We start from the raw sequence: 19,736 nt of genomic DNA, 5'->3' as shown, positions 1-19,736 counted from the left end.
TTCAAAGGCAAAGTATTCAGGTGTCAAAGAAGGGCTGAGCGTAATTACGAGCATTACACTTGCCCAGTTCAAAAGAAGCAATAGCACCCAAGAACCCTGTCATCTACACCCATCTGTTGTTCATTTATAAAAAAAAATGTATTAATTCACTTCAAAGTGGCGACTCAAGTGCCCAAACCTATCTTAACTTGCACGGAGCGTTCATTTAGCACCTAATCTATGTATTTAACAGATTGATCAAACCTACTTACTCCAAAACAAATGAGGCATTTTACCAATTAAAACAACAATCACAGGATTACTCATTGGCTCCACCTCCTTCAGGAAGGCTAACGTTTATCGTTCAGAATGGAACTGGACGAGTTTAGGAGTTTCTGCTTTTATTAAACAATCATTTCCAAATCACTGTGTAAAGAAATTAGGAGTTTGCATTGGGTCCCTTCTTCTTGCCGAAGGTAGGAACTATGTTGACAAAGCGTCGGTTGTACTGCATGCGTCTCTTTGCTCGGCCAGTCTTCTTTTTCTTCTTCTCTTGCTTAGCCACCTACAAAAAAGTTAGGTTAAACATTTGTTTTAGTCAGCATAATGCTGGAGGCAGCCATACTAAATTAAAAACTGCTTATAAGCCAGCAAGAGTTGTGTTTGCATACTGTCTCCCAAAAGCCTTGACTGCTTTATGGTCACTGTTAAGTGGAGTTCAGGAGAACAAATGATCTAAACATAAGGAATATGCTACTTACCAGTATGCATCAGTTCTTGGCATGTAGAGCTGCAGAGTTGTACACTTAGCATAGATCGCCATCTGGTGTTGGGCCCGGATGTTTGCAGTTTGTTTTTCTTCTTGGACAGTCTTTGGAAGTCACGAGTTTGGTGACTCCTCCTTCGGTCCGTACTGCGCATGGGCTTCGGCTCCATCCTCAGATTGTTTTTCGCCAACAGGGAAATGATGGAGCTTAGTAATCACAGTGAGAAACCCATGTGTGTTGTATCTAAATAAGATGTACTGGAACGGATACAGGTAGCCGGGGAGGCGGGTGGGCGTGTACAACTCTGCAGCTCTACATGCCAAGAACAGATGCATACTGGTAAGTAGCATATTCCGTTCGAGGCATATGAGCTGCAGATTGTACACTTAGCATAGATTATATAGCAGTACTCAACCTTAGCGGCGACCACCGGTATCCGTTGCAGTGGTTTGAAATAGTGTCTTTAGTACAGCCTGGCCCACTCTAGCTTGTTGCTTGGAATGCACATCTACACAGTAATGTTTTGTGAAGGTGTGCGGTGTAGACCATGTGGCTGCTTTGCAGATGTCATCTAAGGGTATATTCCCTAGAAAGGCCATAGAAGCCCCTAACTTTCTTGTAGAATGGGCTTTAGGCGGAACAGATAATGTTCTTTTTGCCTTTTGATAGAAAATTTGTATGCATTTTACAATCCACCTAGCTATCCCTGATTTAGAAATGGGGTTGCCTTTATGTGATGGAGAGAAGGAGACGAACAATTGTTTAGTCTTCCTGAAGGGTTGCGTTCTTTGTATGTAGTATAGCAAGGCCCTTTTTACATCGAGTGTGTGTAAGGCCCTTTCTGCAACAGATTGAGGTTGCGAGAAGAAGACAGGTAATTCCACCGATTGATTGAGATGGAAGGGGGAAATGACCTTGGGCAGGAACTTCGGATTTGTGCGAAGTATGACCTTGCAGTGATGTATTTGTATGAAGGGTTCCTGTATAGTGAACGCTTGTATTTCACCAACCCTTCTAAGGGAAGTGATAGCTACGAGAAAAGCTGTTTTCCAGGTGAGAAACTGTAGCTCGCATTTATGCATTGGTTCGAAGGGCGGACCCATTAGTCGTGTAAGAACTAAATTTAGATTCCATAAAGGGGAAGGTGGTGCCCTGGGAGGAATTACTCGTTTAAGGCCTTCCATGAAGGCTTTAATAGCAGGCACTCTGAAGAGTGATAAATGCTGTCTGTTTTGTAGATAAGCAGCGATCGCTGCTAGGTGTAGGCGTATGGATGAATATGCCAGGTTACACCTGTGAAGATGGAGCAGATAGCATATGATGTGCTGTATGGATGCATCTAAAGGGTTGATTGTATTGTTACGGCAGTAAATTACAAATCTTTTCCACTTTGCGGCATAGCATGCTCTAGTGATAGGACGTCTGGCTTCCATGATGATGTTCATGCAATCAGGGGGAAGGTTAAGGTATCCGAATTCTAAGATTTCAGGAGCCAGATCGCCAGGTTGAGCTGAGCTGGGTCCGGGTGCCTGATTTCTCCATGGTTCTGGGTTAGGAGGCATGGGGATAGGTGCAGTTTTTGATGTGGTACCACTGACAGTTGTAGTAGCGTGGTGTACCACGGCTGCCTGGCCCATGTCGGAGCTACTAGAATGAGTGTGAGGGAGTGTTGTTGTAGCTTCCTTACCACTAATGGAGTTAGTGGGAGAGGTGGAAAGGCGTATGCAAATCTGCCTGACCAGTTCATCCATATCTCATTGCCCTTGGACAATGGGTGTGGGTATCTGGCGGCGAAGCTTGGGCATTTTTTGTTTTCGTGGGTGGCGAAGAGGTCTATCTGAGGATGCCCCCACTGTTGGAAGAATGGCTGAAGAACTTGTGGATGCAGTTCCCATTCGTGTAGTTGTTGCGTTTGTCTGCTGAGCAGATCTGCCATGGTGTTTTGTACGCCTGGAACGTGTTGTGCCAGGAGAAAGATGTTTTGGGGAATTGCCCATCTCCATATGCTCTGGGCTAAGCGGGAGAGCTGGGGAGTGTGTGTCCCCCCCCCCCCCTGTTTTTGGATATAATACATTGCAGTCATGTTGTCTGTGCGAATGAGGACTGCTTTGCCCGAAATCTGTTTTTGGAAAGATTTTAGGGCTAGAAAGATCGCCAAGAGCTCCAAATGGTTGATGTGGAGCGATTTTTGCTGTGGCGTCCATAGACCTTGCATTGTGAGGTGTAGGAGGTGCGCTCCCCAGCCGGAGAGCGATGCGTCCGCTGTTAGAATCACCTGGGGAACCGGGTCCAGGAACGGCCGCCCTTTGGAAAGGTTTGTGGTGTTCCACCACTGCAGAGAGTGATGTGTGCGGCCGTCCACCAACACCAGATCCGTCAGCTGACCCTGGGCCCGGTTCCACTGTTGTGCTAGGCACTCTTGAAGTGGACGCATGTGGAGTCTTGCATGGGGCACTATAAAGATGCAAGACGCCATCATTCCTATGAGCTTCATAAACACTCTTGCTGGAAGAGAGTGTTGAGGAAGGAATGTTTTGCGTAAGGCTTGAATGCTTGTGATTCTGGCTGAGTTTGGATAGGTAATACCCTTGGAGGTGTCTATAGTGGCCCCGAGATATTGCTTTGTGTGAGATGGTATGAGGTGGGACTTTTGGTAGTTCACCGTGAAGCCTAGCTGGTGGAGCAGTCGGATGGTGCTGTTTGTATGTTGCACACATTGGTCGTAGGACGCGGCTTTTATCAGCCAGTCGTCTAGGTAAGGGAAGACGTGAATATGTTGACGTCTGAGGTGTGCTGCTACTACTGCTAGGCATTTGGTAAACACCCGTGGTGCGGTGGTGACCCCGAAGGGGAGAACCGTGAATTGGTAATGTTGCCCGTCCACCACGAACCTGAGGTATTTCCTGTGAGAGGGGTGTATTGGAATGTGAAAGTATGCGTCTTTCAGATCGAAGGTTGTGAGAAAGTCTCCCTGACAGAGGAGCGGGAGGACTTGTTGTAGAGTGACCATATGGAAATGGTCTGAACGTATGTAGGCATTTAGAGGCCGGAGGTCCAGAATGGGCCTGAGGGTCCAGTCTTTCTATGGTATTAAGAAATATAGGGAGTAAACCCCTAGATTTTGCTGATTGATGGGGACCTGCTCTATAGCGTGTTTTTGGAGGAGGGAGAGTACCTCCTGTTTGAGCAGTGTGGAATGTTCTTGAGACATTGGACGGTGCCTTGGTGGGATATTGGGTGGGGTAGATGTTAGCGCGAGACAGTACCCTGACCGAATGATTTGGGTCACCCATTTGTCCGATATTATGGACTCCCATGCGTGGATAAAGTTTTGTAGTCTGCCCCCGACCGGAGTGGAATGGTCTGGGGGGGAGCGGAGGGAAGTCATTGTGTGGGCGGGGTGGCAGAACGGGTGGTGTTAGTTTTGCCTCTGCCCTTATTGTTGTTGCCTCTGTAACCACCCCTTTGGTTGCCCTTTGAAAAGGTATTTTGAGGAGGGGATTTGTAGGAGGTAGAGGTGCTATCGGTGGAGAAGCCTCTGCCTGTGCCACGAAAGGAGGAGCGTCGAAAGGAACGTTTAGAGGCTTGTGTTTGGAGTGCCCCCATAGACTTTGCTGTGTCTGTGTCCTTTTTCATCTTTTCCAACACTTCGTCTACCTTGGGCCCAAAGAGAGTTTGTTGGTCAAAGGGGTGATTGAGTATGGACGCCTGGACTTCAGGCTTAAACCCTGAGATCCTGAGCCAGGCATGGCGACGAAGCAGGACACTGGTATTTATGGCTCTAGAAGCAGTGTCGGCTGCATTGAGGGCACACTTAATGGAGGGGTTTGTAATTAGTTTACCCTCCTGTATTAGCTCATGAGCCCTACGCTTGTGTTTCTCGGGAAGGTGCTGCATAAGAGCCTCAAGTTCGTCGTAGTGTGCTCTGTCATAGCGCGCAAGTAGCGCTTGTGTGTTTGCAATGCGCCACATGTTTGCAGCTTGAGAGGCGGTGCGTTTGCCAGACGCGTCTAGGAGTTTGGATTCCTTGTCTGGCGGTGGGGCTTCTCCTGAGGACTGGGAGTTAACCCGCTTTCTAGCTGTAGAGACAACTAGGGAATCTAAGGGAGCAGGGCCCTTAATGTATGCAGGGTCTGTGGGTGCCGCCTTGTACTTTTTCTCTATTCTAGGTTTTAGTACCCTGGCCCTGACAGGGTCTTTGAACACCTCTGCGGCATGCTTGGTGACACCCTTAAGCATGGGTAAAATAGAAGTGGATTTGTCCTGTATGTCAAATGTATCCAGTAAGAAGTCGTCTTCCACTGGTTCAGTGTGCATGTCCACCCCATGGTAGTGTGCTGCTCTCTGCACTAAATGATGGAACCCTAAGGAGTCCTCTGGAGGAGACGGCCTGGATGGGTATAGGTCGTCCTGAGGTATATCGGGTACATCAGGGTTATTGTAATCCTCCCATGGGTCTGGGGTCCCCGGTGGAGTGGGATCCATTGGGGCGTCCGCCGGGTAATTGTCCGGGTCCCCGTCATCCGGATCTGGGGACGGGGTCGGAGAGTAATGAGGTAAAGGTGGCGGAGACCTGGGAGGGGGAGGGGGTGGAGGAGGTAGGGGAGGCGGTAGTGGGGAGGGCACTCTGAGGGGAGAAGTAGCAGAGTCCTTCCGTTTGGGCGGTGGAGGAGGAGCCGGAGTATCAAGGCGTCTTTTCTTGATAATTAAGGTCAATAGCCCAGTCTTTGGATCTTTGGACAGAGTCTTTTGTAAAGGGTCTGGTGTGAACAGAGCCAATGGTGCCGAATCGTCCGTCGGCACCGGTGATTTCGGAACCGAGGGCTTCGATGGTTTGTGTGCGCCATGCTTTTTTGGGGCCTCCGGTTTTTTCGGCGTCGAAGGAGTTTGGCGCCGGAGCGTCGGTGCCGACAGATTTGTGTTTGTGTTCCGTCGGCACCGAGAGTCCAGGCTTCGGCACTGGTGGCTTCGGAGCCGAGCTGGATATTACTTTCTTCGGTGCCGGATGCTGTTTTTCGGCACCGGGCGTCGGCTGGCTCGATCCCGAGCTGCCGTGAGACTTTGGAGGCTTCGACACCGGGCCCGAAGGTGGGGTGATAGAAGCTTTGGTCTTGGTTCTGCCCAGGCCGGCAGGCGAGGGAGTAAAACGAGTCTCTTTGGTTTTGGGCGCGGGGGTGGGAGGGGGCACAGTACTCACGACCCGCTGCGCCGGTGTGATGTCCTCCACGTCGGAGTCGTCGGCCTCGGAAGCGCCGACGACGTCTTCCTCCTGCTGGGTGTGTATTTGCCCCGAAGCTTCGGCGCCGTCTCCGAAGATGTCCGGTGGAGCTGCAGACGATGAGTGCGTCGAGCTTTTCGATCCCGGATGGTTTTCTTCGATCGAAAAGACTTACAGGCGGGGCAGTCTCTGGCCTCGTGTTCTGGAGAGAGGCAAAGATCACACACCTGATGGAGGTCGGTGTGGGGAAATTTAGACCCACATTTTGGGCACTTTTTGAACGGAGTCCTTTCCATCGGCCGGGACCGGAGTCGAGGAGGGCCCGAAGGCCGGTGCCGATGTACGGGATGGAGAAAGTGCCGCTTCGAGAAATGAAGATGATGATGAAGAAACGAGGATTTTCCGTCGAGGCTGGAACCGTAGAAGTTCGAAGCCGGAGCACGAAGTAGCACATCCGAGCCCGATGGCGGAAAAAAAACAATCTGAGGATGGAGCCGAAGCCCATGCGCAGTACGGACCGAAGGAGGAGTCACCAAACTCGTGACTTCCAAAGACTGTCGAAGAAGAAAAACAAACTGCAAACATCCGGGCCCAACACCAGATGGCGATCTATGCTAAGTGTACAATCTGCAGCTCATATGCCTCGAACATACATGTTTTTAAAAGGATTGGTAAATTTAATAGGCTACACATAATGCACACAACAAATTCTTGCACAAAGAAAAACAGACTTTGCATTAGTCATTTATACATACCTTTGGTGTCTGACCTCTCACTTTCCCAGCTCGTGCAAGAGAACCGTGCACCTTGCCTATAGTAAAAAGGTTAATGTCACAAATTAATATGCTTTGGGTTATGCAGTCATATTAAAACAAGCAGTATCTTAAGGAAATCAGTGTCGAACGAAAAATAGTAACAAATGCATTTTAGTCATACAGATTAACTTGTACTACTGTACGCAACCATTCCTCATCCGGGACGAACGCCTGAAGTTATAAGGGAGCACAATCCTAAAACACAGAACAGAACTCAAACCAGAGCAAGAACGGCCATGTTTACCAGGAAGTTGACATTTCTTCTACGCATTACCTTTAGCCAGTCCAGAAGAGGTTAGAAATGTGTTTTGCTTGAATGCCCAAATCAACGAATACCGAGTACTGTAGGAGGTATATCTGGGCTGGAAGGCTAGTAGCCCTGATAGCTCCTTACTTTATCTAGCACTTTCATGGAACCGTCACACTCTATGGAAAGTGGACTTGCATTACCTTTAGCCAGTCCAGAAGAGGTTAGAAATGTGTTTTGCTTGAATGCCCAAATCAACGAATACTGAGTACTGTAGGAGGTATATACTACCACTCAGCCTGTGCTGGAAGGCTAGTAGCCCTGATAGCTCCTTACTTTATCTAGCACTTTCATGGAACAGTCACACTCTATGGAAAGTGGACTTGTAAAAGGGCTACACTTGTGCAGACCCCCATCCATTCATGTGCATTAGACCATAACAATTCTTTTTTTTATAGCACGATTTATTAGACGCATCACTGACAGACCGTGTAATCCACCACAGTATACACAAGTTTATCATTAAACACCACCCCCCTTTCCTCAAGGATCCCTAATATACAGACTACTGGACAATGGTGATGCCCCCCCCCACCTGTCCCCAAATGATCTCATTTCTTCCTCGATGCAGAATGGCCTAAACTCTTGCTGTGCCAGAGGGATCCCTCTATATTGTGCCCACGATCCATGTTTTGTAGAGATTGTGCGAGCAGCCTTGTGCGGCATAAATGTGCATTTCTAGGCAGATTTCATGTCTCCAAGCTCATGGTGGTGTGGGTTACATCTCCTAATGATCTGGCATGGTCACATTTAGCCACCACCAGCCTCAGGAGGGCTGCCTGCAATCGTTTACTGTCGCTCTCCAATGTAATGTGCAAGGGGGTGAACTTGTTATCTCCTCCAGGAAGGACCCAAACTTGTATTTGGCCCAAACAGGACAACACTCCCTCCCAGAAGGGCCTCAAGATCCCACACCGTAGGAAGAAAAGTTCCTGTGTGCAGTCCACAACACAACCACAGCGGGGAATCTACCACTCCTATTCTCTATAGTTGCTCAAGTGTGAAATATACTCGATGTAAGTATTTGAACTGAATCAGTCAATACTGTGAGGCTATTGCTGACTCCGAAGTGGATGCAAGCAATTTCCTCCAGTAATCTGCCATGGGGCCCAAATCTGCAACCCATGCAGCTCTCGTGTGGAATGTGTCTTTGGAGTTGATGACAAGACTGTGGTAGATCTTCGAAATCTTGTGGGTGGCACATCCTTTGATAGGATTTTGACCTCAATGGGGTTCTAGGCGGGGTGCTCAGTGAGGGCAGGTATTCATTGGGGTACAAAAGGGAGTGGTGATGGATGGAGCATCAGAACCAATCAAACACTCACACCCAGTCAACAGATCTGGGTTTGATCCATCACCGTTCTTTAGCCCACTCTGCCACCCCAGTTCAGACATGGCCATATGCAAATCAGTCTGACCCTGTGCCTCATGGGAACAGTCCAGCCCGAACTGTCAAGCCATGCCTTCCCTGGACCAGAAACAAGCTTCCTAGGACCGGTTTCTGGCATTTCAGCCGTCTTCAGCCAGGCTTGCTTGAATCCAGTGTCAAAGTGAGCAAGGGACTCACGTCTGAGCATACCCTGCCAACTTATGGCGAACAAAGGGGTAAAAAAGGGAAGGCATAGCTTGGCAGTTCGGGCTGGACTGTTCCCATGAGGCACAGGGTCAGACTGATTTGCATATGGCCATGTCTGAACTGGGGTGGCAGAGTGGGCTACAGAATGGTGATGGATCAAAGCCAGATCTGTTGACTGGGTGTGAGTGTTTGATTGGTTCTGATGCTCCGTCCATCACCACCCCCTTTTGTACCTCTTAGGTATTCATTGGAGCAGTGCATGCCAGAAACACAAACGGCGAAAAAATGGGACACTTGTGCAGGTCAAATTAATCTTAGATCTCTGCGAATAAAATGCATGTAGTTCCACAAATAACATCACCCAGCCGTGAGATGCTGATAGTCTCCGACCCGTGGAATCCTTTCAGGACTCAATGGTCTTAAACTTGCATGCCAAAGAGGGGTCTCTCTGGTCAGGCACCCGACCATTCTAGGGCTCTGAGAGTGTTGTGCCAGACCTGAAGTACAATGCTAGTGGTTGGTTGAAGCTGCTCCATCCCAGGATTCCCATATTGTAGATGCAGAAGAGGAATATTTCCCATCACTCTGGAGCGAAGGCTGGATCGTCTATTTGCGAACCACCATTCATTAACAATGATCTAGTGCGACGCTCTATAATAGGAGGCCATATTCGGTGGTAGCTAAGCCCCAATTGTAGGTTGAGTAAGAGCATTTAGAAAGGGCAATGTGGGGGCCCGATGGTTCTATTAGAAGCTCTGCCGATGAGGTTTTAAAGAAGGTATGAGGTAGAGAGAAGGGGCAATCCAGTAGTTGGTAAAGTAGACATGGCCAGGCTATCATCTTGAATATAAAAGAGCAAACATAACAGACAACTGCAGTTTGGACTCAATGTTTTGGGAAAACTTATTTGGGGCTGAATGTTCTTTACAAGTGCCCTCAGTGTGATGGTCGTCATGCAAACACCAAGACATACGAACCCCTCTGCCCAGATTTGTATGTCCCTGTCCCACATTGGCTCCAAGGCTAGGCAATTGAATTGGCATATAACATATTTGGTATTGTCCAGGGTAAGTCCTGTGAACGTTACAAGAAAGTGAAGGATCTGAACGACTTGGGCTGCAGAGGCCTGTGGCTCAGCCATAATTATGAGGACCACGTCTACATCTAATGCTATCCGATCAGAAACTGCTTGCGTCCAGTCTCTGGACTAGAAGGTCAACCCTCACCTACAGGGACAAAGGCTCAATTGCCAAAGCTAAGAGCAGCGGAGATAGAAGATGCCCGTTCAGAGCTCCCTTGCATAACTGAAACCTGTCAAAAGCACTGCCACCCACCCGCATTCGGGCTGTCAAGTCTGCATACAAAAGTTGTACTTTGCTAATAAACGTAGGGCGAAAAAGTTTAAAACAGTTAACCCCACTGTCCAATTCGGAAGTCAGCTAGCAAGCGTCCATGTCTGGCCAGGACCATGGCGAACCAGATTGATATTGTGAAGCGGTGCTCGATGCGGCATAAGCCAGATTGATCGAGATGCAAGTGAATCACTTGGAGCAGCCGGTTAGCAAACACTTCAACCTATATCTTTGTTTCTATGTTCAGGAATGAAATGGGTCAATATGAGGAACAACGCTCGGGAGGGTGTCCTGGTCTCGATATTACCACCTTATCTGTCACGCGGAGGTCCGCGGGAAAAAAGCTTTCTCCCCTAAAGCTGCAAGCAAGGTTTTAATCAATGGATCAAGAAGCTGGGTGCTATATATTTTGAAGAATTCTACAGAGAACCCGCTGTGTCCCCAAATCCAGCAAGAGGAAATAATCTAGGCATGAGAAAGCTTTATGGGTCCCTGAATACAAGGTGTAATCTCTCTCACGGGTTGAAGGGCCCAGATGTTCCTAATTCTTAAATAAGCTCTGTGGTGACAGGGAAACTGTTTTACAGCAAGAAATAATTCCCCAAAAAAGATGGAAGTTTTTTGACGCCTGCACCAAAGTCCGAACTTAAAAGTGTGTAAACCATACATCACCTGGTGAATGATACAATCAACTTTTTGAGAAGTTCTTACACAAGCATACAGTGGAGCCAGACCAAGAAAGACTCATTACAAACATTTTAGATAACTATTCTTCACAACTGATACGTACCACCAAGCATTCGGGCTGTGATGCCCAAAGTGCACTGTTCAACAAGGCCGCATTCACCAATGACTGCTTCATCATCCAAAGCTGCCCCAGCATATGTAATCACTTGGTCAGCTGCAGGGAGTCCTTCTAATTGTTCAATCCGTGCCTAGGATAAACAGATATTTGGGTTGCTCTGTAACACTTGCTTATATTTTTAGAAATTATGTCACGATTGTGACAGAATCCCCTGGTAGACTGAAGATGCAGATACGTGATACTAGAGGTTGTAGTGGCAGTCACAGAAGCCAGACTCTTACAGCCAGAAAGGAATAAAGCTGGTAAAAAGGTGAAGAGAAGTTCAACTAAAATGAGCATTGGTGTGGTTGAAGGCAAGTCTTTGATGAAGAGTCTATTTGGGGGAAGATTATCATGGTGTCACCAATGTACGTTGGCTAAATGCACAACGATTTAGTGGAATGGCCATCAATGGATGGGTAGTGTGCACTGTGGGTGTAGGATGTTTGGGGTGATGAGAAATGACAACACGTTCAGTTATGATGGTGCCTACTGGATAAGGATACAGCATATTTCAAATGACTTTAAGAGGGATGAACAACTTTAGGGAGACTTGCAATCTTTCTATGCAACAGCATTAATATATGAACCACATACCTTAATTGAAAAAACAGTATCAAGATCAGAGATCTCAAGCGAATGCAAATTCTGTGCAAGTACAAAGAGCTGCATGGTTGATCTGCAAAATAAACAAGGGAAAAAACACAGGACAGATTATTTTGTTGAAATATACAATGCAATTCATTCTAGTATAGATTAAACATGGATATGGATCAGCAGGAACTCAGGTTAGAACCTTTAACACAGACAGCAAACGTTATTTCCAGTTCCCGATTTATTCATGCAGACAAAATAAGACCTTACAATCAAGAAGATGCAGAGAACCTTCATGTTTCCTGGTGAACGGCACTGCTACCAATTCATGACCAACACAAATCTACCAGTATCCATTCAAAGTTTACCGGTTTTCCTTTATTTAAAACAATTGAGAAGGAAAAGCTGAACTCCAGTATATAGGCATTAAGAAACGTTGTGCAATAAATGCTGCTGAATTGTTGAACGAAATAAGAGATATTCGGAGCCCTAAATTGGCTAAAAAAAAAAAAAAAAAAAACTATTCAAGACGCCTCCAGCACACACAAGATCAATTTCTCCATTTGTGAAAGCAACACTTCCAACAAGTACATTATCAAGCATAAACTAAAAAAGGCAAGGGAAAAGACCAGAAGACTGCCTTCTCTTGCTGTAACACCATGGAACTCCAGCACAACTCAAGGGAGAGAACCTTTCTTGCGCGTTTTAAACCACCTACTCAACTTTTCCCTGAATAGCACTTCATCCAGGGTCATCTCTATGCACACACATTTCCCACAAAACGTATTTTGTGTAACATGCATTCTAAAACCCTACCCTTACATTTATACCCTTCAATCTCCTATCCCTTACCAATAACTCCTTATCTTGAATCCTTCACCCATATAACCAATTATATATACACCCATAGCCCCCTACACTTAGTGCCTTTATCTTCCCATTAACCCCTTACATTAAATAGCTTGCCTGATCTGCCGCAACCTCTTACTCATTTTCCCTTTAATCCATAACTTCATATACTTATACCAGGTTGTAGCCTAAAAAAGTTTTATTTCAAGGTTACTTGCTATGAAATTGTAGTCCATGAGGAAATGGCATAATGAAATGGAAGCAAACAAGTAGTATAGCCATAACCCACGCATTTTTTCCTCCTCCCACTCAGGAAGAAACTGAAGACCATCTTCACCTCACCAAGAAGTAACCATTCCATTAGCTCATTTAAACAAAAAATAAATAACCCTATTTGTAAGCCAATCTCAATGGCCAAATTCTGTACCTCACTTTCTTAAATAGACTGGTTAGGTTACAGTGAGGTTTTCACTACAAAAATACACCTGCATGCCTTTTGAGTGTGCCCCCACCTGTGTTTAAACTCAGCACTTAAGAGCATGTAAGTTTGAGGGACAGTAGATCTAAGGAAAGAATACACTTGGTAGACCCGATTGGGCCAATAAAGAAAAATCCTGAAATCCACTGCTATGCCCTCTTTACAAACAGCAAAAAGAACAATGTCAAACATCCACCCCAGTATAGAGATCTGGGCCTAAATCCGTTGTTTTTTTTTTATCCCCATGCCATTACAGTCAAGCTAGCCTGGCTGATGAATGTTACCCTGAAACCGGTCCCAGGATGCTTGCTTCCAGTCCAGGGAAGACCTTGCTTGGCAGTTCGGACCAGACTGTCCCCATGAGGAACATGGCCAAGATTGATTTGCATACGGATGGGTCTGAACTGAGGTGGCAACGTGAGCTAAAGAACGATGATTGATTCAACCCAGATCTGTGACTGGGGGTGAAGGTCTGAAAGGTTTCAGCGCTCCATCCATCATCTCCTTGTGTTTGCACTAAGTTGGCAGAGTATACCCAGACGTGGGTCCCTTGCTCACTTGTGCCACTGGATTCAAGCTAGCCTGGCTGCTGAGGAGTGTTAACCCCGAAACCTGTCCAAGGATTCTTGTTTCAGGTCTAGGAAGACCGGGCTTTGCAGTTTAGGCTGGACCGTTCCCATGGGGATTCAAACCAAATCTGTGACTGGCGAGTGAGTGTAATGTTTCAGCGCTCTGTCCATCATCTCCTTGTTTGCACTCTTCACAAACATTCTTTATTCAACTAAAAAGGTCCATTTTGTAGCACCCATTAAACTACAAACTTTTCAGTCACCCTGTGAAGTAGAAAGAGGTACAACATAACACTCCCTGACATTAATACAATTATGCTTAGACCTACAAGTGACAAATCAGGGAGCAATACGAAGGTTCAACTTCACAACATTAGTCAGTGTGCACCCTGCATACTTACTCAACCACATATAGTCAGGAAGTGTTAACGGCAAATGGGAAACTGGCACATGCACTGACCAGGCCCCCCCCCCCCAAAAAAAATATGAATTAGGAGCAGCTAAACATAGCAGCGGATGGGAATCGGATGAAAATCAGTCACAGATACGTTTATGCACATGCTATAAATTTGGACAGCGTCCAATTCCTAACTTACCATTTCACACTGCACAAAAATAAGCTTAGTGGACTCGGGTTTGGGTCAATAAGGCTACTAAAGATACTAGAACATCCAATATAAACCAAAACATTAACAAAGTAACATGTTTCTTCACATGACTCAAATACATCAAAATAATACCTTAAACCACTCTTTCCAGATAGACACCCAACTGACCTAAAAATGCATTAGACTCATATCGAGAAGCTCATATACTAGGCAGACAGTCCCTATCTGAGATCAGCACAATCCACGGTTTGGACTTTGAAGTCATTATGGCACGTAGACATTCCCTCCCTCCCTCCCCCTCCCGAATTGAGTGTCTTAAAAGCACAACAAAACAAAGAACCTGTAGCAATTGTCAAAAAAAAAAAAAAAAAAAGCCCACAAAAGTTTGGGAGAGGATGTAGCCTTACGGCTAGAGCAATCGACCTCAAAGTTGGGGTACCGGGTTTGAGTCTCGCAATGATGCTCAACATCCTGTGATTCTGTGCAAGTCACTCCGTTCCTATTAAAACTGAATGTGTCTTTGTGTAACGAAACTGGTGCTCATGTAAAGCGCTCTGATACCCAATATCTCCAGGTCTCGTTTGTGCTATAAAAAAACTCATAATAATTTATTTTTTAAGTTACGCACGCAGCAACACCTATCTCGGGGCCTGCGGTATCACAGGTTTTTTCCCCATTCTGTGTCTATTAAAACAAGCATTGGCATAGCCAACAGGTCTTGCCTTTGGGACCGTACAAGTGTTTAGCCATGCAACAGTTGATACGGTTGCACCAAGGATAGTATGCTGCATAACTAAATACTTATACGGTCCCAAAGGCGAGACCGATTGGCTATGCCAATGCTTGTTTTTACATTATGATAAAATTAATAACATTTTCTGAATTTCACGTAGTTTTATTAAAATCTTTTTACAATTATGTACGAATGACTGGCCTTTTGTCAAAATGTTCCCATACGAATTCTTTGCTCCATATGCCTTTTAAATTCCCCGCTTTAAATGCAAACGTAATCTTCTAACTCCTCTTCAAGAGTACAGATGTTGCTTGAATATGAGACTTCCTTTCTAGGGCCGTAGTAAACATATACAGAGTCATCAAGCTATTACAAAACAAGTCCCCCAACAAAAAGCTAGACTGTGTTAGATTTGTTTGTGCTTGTTTTTAACTAGCCGTGCTGCGAACATACATAGTTGAACTTGCAGTCATGTGAGGAAACATGGAACGACATTAAAAAGAAGAGAATTCCTCGTTCTGGATTTTGCCTTTTTAAAAATAAATCAACAAGAAACATTGTTTTCTGCGTATGTTTATGTAGAAAAATCAGTAAAAACCGAAAATCTCTGAATGCAATTCATAATCTACTTTTATGCGTCTTGGAAAAAGAGTGGACTGCCCAGTTCAATGAAACGATTACAATATGAAAAGGTGAACCCTTCACCAATATTTCCACAATTACTTTTAATCTGTAATTATATTTTTATACTTTGTATTGAGTATAAAATCACATGTAAATGTTGGAATTTGCAATTCCTGTAGTGACGTAAACAAATTATTTTTAAGGTGGCAAATCTTTATGGTCTCTTTTCTGAGAAGCGCATTTTTTTTGCCTTCTCAGCTTGTTAGTGGTTTTAACCTACTAGAACAAACATAGGCAAAGCCACAAGGGCATGCCTGTGATATCCCCATTTGCAGCATTGCTCAATAGTGAAAAAGGTTGCGACTTGACTGGCCGTGTTGTCTTGGACGCATGCACTATTCATGCGGAAAAGGACTGGGCATTCATGAATCAGATCACCCAACACAATTTTATTGCACAATCAAAGCATGCTGGGAACTTCACATGACCCTGAAAAGAGGGCATTGTTTTAAAAATGGACACTGAAGGACAAGAATCGGAGAGAGTTCGAAAGGAAGAGATGTAGGTAAGAAGAGGCAGTTAGAAGTGAAGTGCGGAAGTACGAAAATAGGGTTCAAAAGAAGTGTGCTTTAGGAAGTAAAGAACATGAAGGCGATTGTGGATGTAAATTATAACAAGCATTGGCAAAGTAGGTCTGTCTGGTGTTGGCCGTCAGTGAATGACGAGATCTGGCTGAAAACCCATTAAGTATATAATACTATAATTTTATAAAGCGGTATTGGCTAATGCCAGACGGAATAATATCAAAGGGACTCCACTAGGGCACGACTTAAGAATGGGAAAACAGAGCAACGGAGAGGAGGTTTGAAGGGAGACTGGCAGGCATGAACCAGGATGAACACGCCTTGAGAGCTTTCACAAACGCGCAGCGAGGATAGTGCTGGCCCACGAATGGGGCGGGCGTGCGCAGCCTGCTCTTTTTTAGAAGCACATACTTGCGCTTGTGGCATGCCGCTGCGCGCTCCCGCAAGGTGGATGCTGCCCCAAGCACGAGTAGTTGCTTCTAAAAAGAGCAGAGCGACAGCTAACGGTCCTCCTATGCAGCACATGCACGCTGCGTAGGTGAGACCTAAAAAGGGGACATATATATATATACTTATATACACACACAAACAAGCATTTGCAATGCAATAGGTCTCGCATATACGCGAGTTTGAGCTATTGACAATGCCTTTTATTTTTGTTTTTAAAACATAAATAAAAGGCATTGTCATTTACAATGCCAATAGCTTAAACTCTCTATTACATTGCAAATGCTTGTTATTAACAGGTCACAGGGACCACACAGGCTTATTAGAAAATGGAGGCATTGCTACGATTCCCACCTCTTAGGTTGAATGAGGTATCAGATGTAGTGTACTGGCAAAGTTATTAACACGTAAACCTGAGTTATATCAGCTTTGGCACGCCACAAAAAAAATATAAGTGATTCTGGGAAAATCACTTAAACTCCCTTTGTCTAAATTGAGAATACGGTTAAAGCAATCTATATGTGAATTCTATAAAATCAAGGTAATTGTCTCAAGTCCCATATTCCCTTGCCGCATCACATCACGGATTCTGTGACCCAGTCTCAACTTTGCCCAATAGCGTGCCGGTTTTTTATTTTAAACACGCGCAAGCCAATGCCAGACGGGGAAAGCAAAACCACACGCACGAGCGTGTGGGTAGCTTTCTAAACCCCGTACAAGAGGTCTTGTGCTGCAACGCTTGGCGCAAGACCTAAAAAGTCTTAGGTTATATGGGACATACTTTGCAACAATACCAACAAGTGCAGGCTATAGATTTCAACAACTGATAGTGTCTAGACAATTTAGAGTTTGTTATGCATTTCCTGCGGTGCTCCAATCAAGGTTAGGAGCAGCGTTTCCTAAACAAGGAGTCACAAGTCGATTTTTGATGGGATGCGGAAGTCCAAGCAATAAAGATGCTTTAAATCATATCCCTATCCTACCCAAGCTTTTTTTTACCCCTCTGGATTTCATTCCTTAAAATGGAATGTGTCGATTACTTTTCTACTGCACGTCATTGTTTCTAGTATGCAGTTAGAATAATTTCAGATTCACCATTAGTTGTATTATTTCTTTTGAACTTTGGGATGGCCAGCAATGCCCATAAGCGTAGATGTTGGACTTTGCTTACTTTTGGCATTTTACTGCTAACTGCTCCCTTTCACCCGCATCTTTAGGTCAGATGACATGATGCATCACTTTCCCTTCTACTCCTCTCGCATTAGGTTATGTCGACCACGTGGTTAAAGTTATGTATAAAACATTTAGGATGAAATTACAATACTGCTGAATAAAGAAAACGGTCCCTATTGTGACGACCGAGCAGATAAGTTTTAAACCATAAGCAATTGGCCAGGGCCCCCTACTGCCAAGCCCTCCAATAAAGCGTATGCTACGTCACAATTCCTGGTTTAACAATTTAGCCCACAAAAAAAAAACAGATTTTTCTAATTGACAGACCAGCATGCCTAATGCCATGGTTAGTTAATAATCGAAGCAATTTCCTGTAGTAACAAGGGCATTTACTTTCCAGTGCAAAAGTTATTTTCTCAGCGCAAGTAGCACTGTGCGAGGTATCCCTTCACGTTGTAATTTGGTCTGCTTAGTACTAGGCCTAGTTGAAATTAAAATTACGCTAGCATAATTCGTGCACTTACAAGATGGTTTATGGAAAATTGCCGAAATCACGTCTCTTCACGAGATGGGGCATTTGCTGTAAAAATGTATTGTGAACGCATGCAAACTGTACATGAGAGTCTGTTTGCAATGCTATGTTTAAAAACATCCACATAGCAAAAATGTATGCGAGGACGAATTTTTTTTCTAAAATGTAATACAAAGAATATGTTTTTTTAACGTAACTTTACTAAAATGTTACGTAATTACAGTAATAACGTATGTAGGGGAGGGGGCCACATCTGTGAATGCAAATATTTGGGAACTAAAGTTTCAATTCCAAGCGCTCTGTGCTGGCGGACACGAAGTAACTTGAACATTCGGCTGTTACAGTGGTTCCCCGTTTCTGAATGATTACAATAGTTCAGCAATGATCGACATTAGAAGGGCCTGAACGAGCCGATACGGAGAAATAAATGTATTTGTTTTTAAACCACAGGGGATCTAAATATATATATACTGCCCGTGTCCCACAAAACATTAAAATGTCACTAAACCAGAGAGTATATCTGAACCTGCCAAACAAATTTCGTCGGGCTGGCACTCTCACAAGGAACACGCAATTTAAGCTTATGGGATGCGGATTGCCATGCAAAATAAGTGCGTACCATCGACTCGTGGAGCTTCCTCATACAGGCAAATAAAGCGGTGGATTAACACGCGAACACTACCAACCGCAAGCAGGAACTCCAGATTGTATTGCAAATATTTTACTGTTTTGAAAGTAATTATATGTTCTATGAAACGATCAACATCTGAAATTACTTAGCAAAATGCAAACGCTGGGGTATAAACCTTTACCTTAATCGAGTTTTAGCACACAAATATAGACAACCGGTAGAGAGATTTGTTTAATAGAAAAGACAGCGGCTTGGCGCCCACCTAACCCAGATAAGCACGTGCGGCAGATCACTCTCCAAAATAGCTTGATTAAAAGCTTTAATAAACGACGGCCTCGCGTCGAACTCCGGACCACTGTACATAGCGACAGCGCTACAAGGCACGGCCCAAGGGGCGGCACGCACAATGCAATACCGTCCTCCCAGAGCGGAAGAAACCAGACAAGAATCAACACCCTACTGGGTCGGGAAGCACAGAGTATCGGTGGATGCGAAAATCGTGCTCGCGGCCGACAGCCGTGGGCTTCCTATTAACAACTGGCAGGACCGGCGACAGGAACTAATGCCAAAGTGGCCTCGCCATCCCGTTAGCCATCAGGAACGACTTCGCACTCTCAGCAGTCACACTCGGTCCTTAAACCAAACTTGTATAACACGTACCCGCTTTCCTTTCAACGATTCTTGGGGAATCGACTGGAGGAAAACCACCCAGTGCTCTACCCTCTGTGGTAGACGGTGCGAAAAGGCCTTAAGATCTGCGCATGCGGCCGAAGCTGCTGTAGTAGGCGGGACTACAGTCCGCGTGGAAAGCGGTGAAGAGAAGCGCATGCGCACGGAAATAGAAAAACTAAAAACAGACTAGACCATGCGGAAGATAAGCATTTTATTTATTTTTTTACTCTGTGCTTATATGACGTTTCCTAAAAGATCGAATAAATAATTATTGCATTGATAAGACATACGAAACCTTTTACTGCAAAGTTTCGAAAAACAACGGATTCCCTCTTCCTGAAGGAACATTTCACAGCATGTACGGTAACACTGTGTACTCGAGCT

General features: G+C 45.1%; 1 protein-coding gene and 1 non-coding gene across 2 annotated transcripts; both read right to left on the bottom strand.

Annotated features, from left to right (window-relative positions):
- Positions 1-363: 363 nt before the first annotated feature.
- Positions 364-19,478, bottom strand: FAU (FAU ubiquitin like and ribosomal protein S30 fusion). Its single transcript, XM_085627046.1, has 5 exons — positions 19,341-19,478; positions 11,456-11,537; positions 10,805-10,949; positions 6,720-6,775; positions 364-544 (listed from the first exon to the last, which is right to left on the bottom strand). Exons 2-5 carry the CDS (start codon positions 11,528-11,530, stop codon positions 419-421), a joined length of 402 nt encoding a protein of 133 aa, XP_085483172.1. The 5' UTR covers positions 11,531-11,537; positions 19,341-19,478; the 3' UTR covers positions 364-418.
- LOC146799486 (small nucleolar RNA U109) lies at positions 7,296-7,423 on the bottom strand. The gene has a single exon (XR_014969379.1). It is a non-coding gene; the product is annotated as a small nucleolar RNA U109 (small nucleolar RNA).
- Positions 19,479-19,736: the final 258 nt, after the last annotated feature.

The sequence above is a fragment of the Triturus cristatus genome, chromosome 9 (genome assembly GCF_964204655.1).
Source record: "Triturus cristatus chromosome 9, aTriCri1.1, whole genome shotgun sequence".
NCBI classification, from domain to species: Eukaryota; Metazoa; Chordata; class Amphibia; order Caudata; family Salamandridae; genus Triturus; species Triturus cristatus.
Note: the sequence above shows the minus strand (reverse complement) of the source record. Positions and strands in the feature narration are given on the sequence as shown.

Coding starts and splice junctions, on each gene's coding strand:
- FAU (XM_085627046.1), bottom strand. CDS start 11,530: ATGCAGCTCTTTGTACTTGCACAGAATTTGCATTCGCTTGAGATCTCT. Junction 10,950..11,455: donor ATACTGTTTTTTCAATTAAG/GTATGTGGTTCA, acceptor TGTTTATCCTAG/GCACGGATTGAACAATTAGA. Junction 6,776..10,804: donor CACAGCCCGAATGCTTGGTG/GTACGTATCAGT, acceptor TTTTTACTATAG/GCAAGGTGCACGGTTCTCTT.